At 41.1% G+C, this 4,849-nt stretch overlaps 1 protein-coding gene across 1 annotated transcript; it reads right to left on the bottom strand.

Moving 5' to 3' along the window:
- Positions 1-372: 372 nt before the first annotated feature.
- Positions 373-3,105, bottom strand: LOC128734900 (DCN1-like protein 3). Its single transcript, XM_053829298.1, has 4 exons — positions 3,048-3,105; positions 2,181-2,708; positions 1,979-2,116; positions 373-1,918 (listed from the first exon to the last, which is right to left on the bottom strand). The coding sequence occupies exons 2-4, from the start codon at positions 2,299-2,301 to the stop codon at positions 1,251-1,253; spliced, it is 927 nt and encodes a 308-aa protein (XP_053685273.1). The 5' UTR covers positions 2,302-2,708; positions 3,048-3,105; the 3' UTR covers positions 373-1,250.
- Between the last annotated feature and the right edge of the window lie 1,744 nt (positions 3,106-4,849).

Raw genomic sequence — 4,849 nt, 5'->3', positions numbered from 1 at the left:
CATTTCATGCTCAACAGCCAAGAATACTCACCGACTAGCTTCCTTCAGCAATTCTGTCGTTCTTACGGAACGTTGAAAAATGTTGCCTGCTCAGGGATTGAAGCTTCGTTTTTGATGACTTCCTGCATAGCCTGCTGAGTTGTTGTGCTATTTCGGCAGCCGTGGCTTACATTTCTTTTATCGTTTCTCACTATTTTAAATTATTTATACATAGGTATCAACAAGGCGTTGCAAATTTAAAATTAGTGCCTGAGCTGGAAACTGAGTGAAAACATAATTTAACTTCTTTAAAGGCGCTAGCCCACATTGCGGCAGCAGCAAAACTAACAAGGCCTTAAGCTTGAAGTTTTTTTTTTCAATTTTATTTTGCATTTTTCTAGATTTATCTTAAATAGAGTTTTTCACTAGTTGGTTTAAATTTAACCTACTGTTTTTTTTTCTCTCGATCCATCTGTTTTTATCTGTTTTCCTCAATTTAGAACTGACTGTTTCCAACAAATACATTTAACACACACATTTGTTTTTGTTTCTCTTGTTCCAAAATAAGACATTTCTTTTATTATTTTATTCGTTTCCGTTTTGAGCTAAAATGTGAAAAAGTTCAATGTTTAGTCGGTTAAGTGTTTGTTGCTGCGTCGCGCTGTAATAATGTGGTTCCGACGACGACGACGAAAGATAAAATTGTTTTTACTTAGCCGAAAAGCTTGTACATAAATTCCATTTTCACTATCGCCTTCCGCAATTTTCCTCGCTATTTTTTGCGTTATCATTTGCAGATGATATGAATTTTTTTTTGCTAAACGCGCAGAGCAGACTAAAGTTTTGTATTTCGTTTCTCATTTAACAAACAAACCACAAATTCTTTTTTTTATCTCTGATCGTAACTGGATTACGCTAAATTTCGATATCTATATAAGAGTGTATATAAAAAAACAAATATTAAGAGTACTCATAGTCTTAAGAATTAAAAATTCGTTACATTGAACAAATGATTAACATGCGTAAAGTTTGTTAAATATTTGCTTCTTGTCCGCTCGAGGTACGGCCACCCGAAGCCGGACTTAAGGATGTTCGCAAATTTCTTTAAGTCATATTGCGACGGAAATGGTAGCAAGCCGAGAACACGCTGAACTCTGTCCGGTCGAGCGCGTTCTCGCGCGGTTGCTGAAAATAATAAATAAAAGTAAAACGCGTAGTCGTGCGCCGCCCCAAAAGCCACTGCTGCTGAACGAAGGCGTCGTTACAAAATACTATGAATTGTAGCCGTTGTTGTTGTCGTCCTCCTCCGGGACCGCCCCGTCCGGGTCCTTGACGGCCAGCTTGGTCCGTTCCTGTTCGTACTCGACAAAATCGTCGAACAGGCTGGGCCACGCCTCGGTGTCATCGTACTGTGTAATATCACAGGTCTCTACAAAATTCAGAAACATATTCCAGGTGTCTCTCGGAACGCCCCGGATGTTCTGGTGCTGCTCTAAAAAGTGCAACCACCGAGGTAAGATGTCCGGTGTGTGAACGGTGAACACCAGCCGCCACAGGCTGATGGCCATATCCAGCGATAGGATTCGCTGGCCCTGCTCTAGTCCGAACCAGAACGTGAATCTGTACAGCAGCTTAAAGTCTTCCGAATCATCCTTGAGCTTTTCCACGTTCTGCTGCAGCCGAGCTTTGATGTCGTCGATGCTGGCCGCGTTCATCTTCTGCAAACCCTGAATGAACTCGGACTTGGTAAACTGGCACATCTGGGACGCATTCAAGCGCCAAGCCAGCACCAGGATGGCAAAGTCGTCCGGCTTATAACCTAGATCACAGCACAGCCTTTCGATGCCCTCCGACAGAATCGCGTCCTCCTGGTCGTCCTTATACTCCTCGAACAGCTTGTTCAGATCGTTGTCCGAGATTTGCGTGGCAAGATCCTTTCCTGCAATCGGTCACGGTTTAATTTTTATTCTGACTCGTCGTTCCCAAATTTAGGTCTTACCTGTTAAAACAGCCCCATCAGGCAACGCGCCCAAGTTCCCATTAAGTAATCCGATCGGTTTCTTAAAACTGCCACTTTTTCGATCCGAACCAAGTGACGGCATGCGTATCGGACTGGCGGCCAACAGGTCTGCTGTTTCTAGAAATAGAATCAACAGACGTTAGACAAAGTAACATCCATCAATCAACCAGATTGAACTTACCAAGAACGGCCGCATCCGCATCGCCTGTGGCCGCTTCAGGTCCGGACACCAGACCAGCAGTACCGACATTGTTCGCCGTTGTGTTGGGCGGTGCCTTGAAGCATGTTAGACAGCTTCCCATCTCTTTTTGTTCTGTTTCTTCTCCTAACGCGAAGAAATCCTACCGTTTCGGTTCAACCGAAAGCTACGTTCTATCTACCCCCTACGTTCTATGTCCGCCGAAGTTGAATTGCACGCTGGATCCAGCCGGTGGAGTTGCTGCTCATTCTCCCGATGTGCCCTGCTGGAGGTTGTGGTGATGTTTGATGACGCTTATGGTAGTGCTTTGTCGATGCTAACTGGTGCCTTGAGGTGCATAAAAATTGCTTGTTGGTTCCCAACGTATCAACGATTCTGCATCGGAGACATTTTGGTGGTTGGCACTCGGATGACTGTGGTGGCTGGCTAGTGGTTGGCACTCGTGAAAGAACAGTTATGTCTGTTGGTTTTGCGGTGTCCCCTTTCTAGTTGTCGTGTTCTCCCAACTACCTGCGGAACGATCGGTAAAATTTAGTTTTCAGATGGTTTACCACAAAATAGGCGAATTAACAATCACAGTAGGCATAGATCGAAAAAGGTGGTTGAAAACACATCACAAAGACTTTATTTTCACCAATGTTTTGAAGAACATGAAAATGCGTGTTGTAAACTTGTTTGACAGATGGTACAATTCCAAGTATGTCGAAAAATAAAACCATTTAATATTTCTGAATCCTGCGAAGCGCAGTCGATCAAGGATGAATCCATAGATATTTAATTCACTAGATTGCTATTAATACTGACCAATCTGAATCTGAAAAACTTACTTTTTAACTACGATAAATTTACCTGTATTATTTTCTTTCCTTCACTTCACTGTGGCAGGCATTTCACATATCGCTGACTCTTCTTCTTTCTGACACTTCGTTGTGTGTGCGTCAATGATTGCAAGCAGCCAGTGACGTTCAATCAATGACGCCGATGATTGTGGTGGGTTGCCGTTTTCATCGTTGTTCTGTGGGATGAAAAAATCGTCTCACAATATGTGGATGCGGCGTATAAATTGTTAATTGGTTTGTCAATCCAATATTGCAAATTGCATTAAAACGCGAAATGCAAAAATCTTGCAAACAGTTTACAAGTAAAATGCTAGCAGCGAGCTGTCAAATATTTATGTCAACTTATTGCGAGTGTCAATCCCAATAAATTGACATGAATAATTGACGGCTCACTGCTGGGATTTTGCTTGCAAAATGTCTACAAGTTTCTTGCATTTCGCGTTTTTGATGCGATTTGCAATAAATAAATAGCTAGCTTTTGATATTCATGAAAACTTCGGGTTTGCGACTCTATCGACCCTCTTCTCGCAGTTGAATTTTGAAGATATGACTAATTTGTTAGACTAAATAAGAATTTTGAAGCTGAGATGCTCTTTCATTCGAATACGTATGCGTAGGTTTTCACTAGTGATCGACATGAGAATAAAAATGCCCTCCGACACAATCGCGTCCTCCTGGTCGTCCTTATACTCCTCGAACAGCTTGTTCAGATCGTTGTCTGAGATTTGCGTGGCAAGATCCTTTCCTGTAATCGGTCATGATTTTAATCTGGCTCGTCGTTCCCAAATTCATCGTAGTAAATTTTCAAAGGTTAATCTTGGTTCAGTTACAGTCCGATCTCGTTCCGAAAGTCTTGAATTATCTAAAGTCAAAATTTGCTGGTATGACCTTTTTCTGCCACTTTCCGTACAAAATAGGCAAACTTTCTATACACAATTTTTGAATATCCAATTTATATATAACAATTTCTAAATTTCTAAATAATAACAATTTCTAGATATCCAATTAATATTGAACGTTGATAGCTGTGTTTTTACCACCCGCTAAGTTTTCGATATTATTTCACTTGTTTTTCGTTCGTTTTATTGTTTTTTCTTTGTGAAGAGTGCTAACGAAGATTGCCTGTGGCGTTTTTCAATAGTAATTTTAATAATCGAACACAATCGAAGTAACTCTACGAGCTTTTAGGTGATCTTGTTCGACTGTTTTGTTTACATTAAAGAAACTGACTAAAGAAATGACAAGTAACTCATTTTCGGTTCGTCGAAATCAAGTGCGCATGAATCTCGATGAAACCTTCTGAATCTTTTGCTCGAAAACTTGCGGAGTGTCAGTCGATTAACGCGGGAGAAAATATAGACTGCAATCAAACAGTAACAAATATCATCGTATCATCACGAAATCGATCCGTGCTGCCTAACGAAAACACCAGGCAATCAAGTTTGTAGCGTAAAGTTCATAAAATCGCCGAAATGTTTAGCTCGAAAAAAATATTGTTAGAACTTTTTCAGCAACATTGAACAGAGTCACGCACGACAATCATCGTTGAGCAAATCAGGTTTAATGATGACAGGAGGCCACGAGTGACTGAGCTCCAGTGTCATTTCTTTAGTCAGATTCTTTAGTTTACATCTTGTACGAAGCTAGAGTGACTATATTAAAGATCTTGTGTGCACTGTATCTACCTCCTGATCGCATCCGCGACCCCGTTATCTTGAATGCTCATATGAATTCAGTTACTGCAATAGCTTCAATGGCGTCTCCTGTAAACGGTCGCTTTCTCGATTTATGCTTTGCTAGTGTGCAAGTTCA

Source organism: Sabethes cyaneus, chromosome 2, assembly GCF_943734655.1.
Source record: "Sabethes cyaneus chromosome 2, idSabCyanKW18_F2, whole genome shotgun sequence".
NCBI lineage: Eukaryota > Metazoa > Arthropoda > Insecta > Diptera > Culicidae > Sabethes > Sabethes cyaneus.
Note: the sequence above shows the minus strand (reverse complement) of the source record. Positions and strands in the feature narration are given on the sequence as shown.

Coding starts and splice junctions, on each gene's coding strand:
- LOC128734900 (XM_053829298.1), bottom strand. CDS start 2,301: ATGGGAAGCTGTCTAACATGCTTCAAGGCACCGCCCAACACAACGGCG. Junction 2,117..2,180: donor TGCGGATGCGGCCGTTCTTG/GTAAGTTCAATC, acceptor TTCTATTTCTAG/AAACAGCAGACCTGTTGGCC. Junction 1,919..1,978: donor TGATGGGGCTGTTTTAACAG/GTAAGACCTAAA, acceptor GACCGATTGCAG/GAAAGGATCTTGCCACGCAA.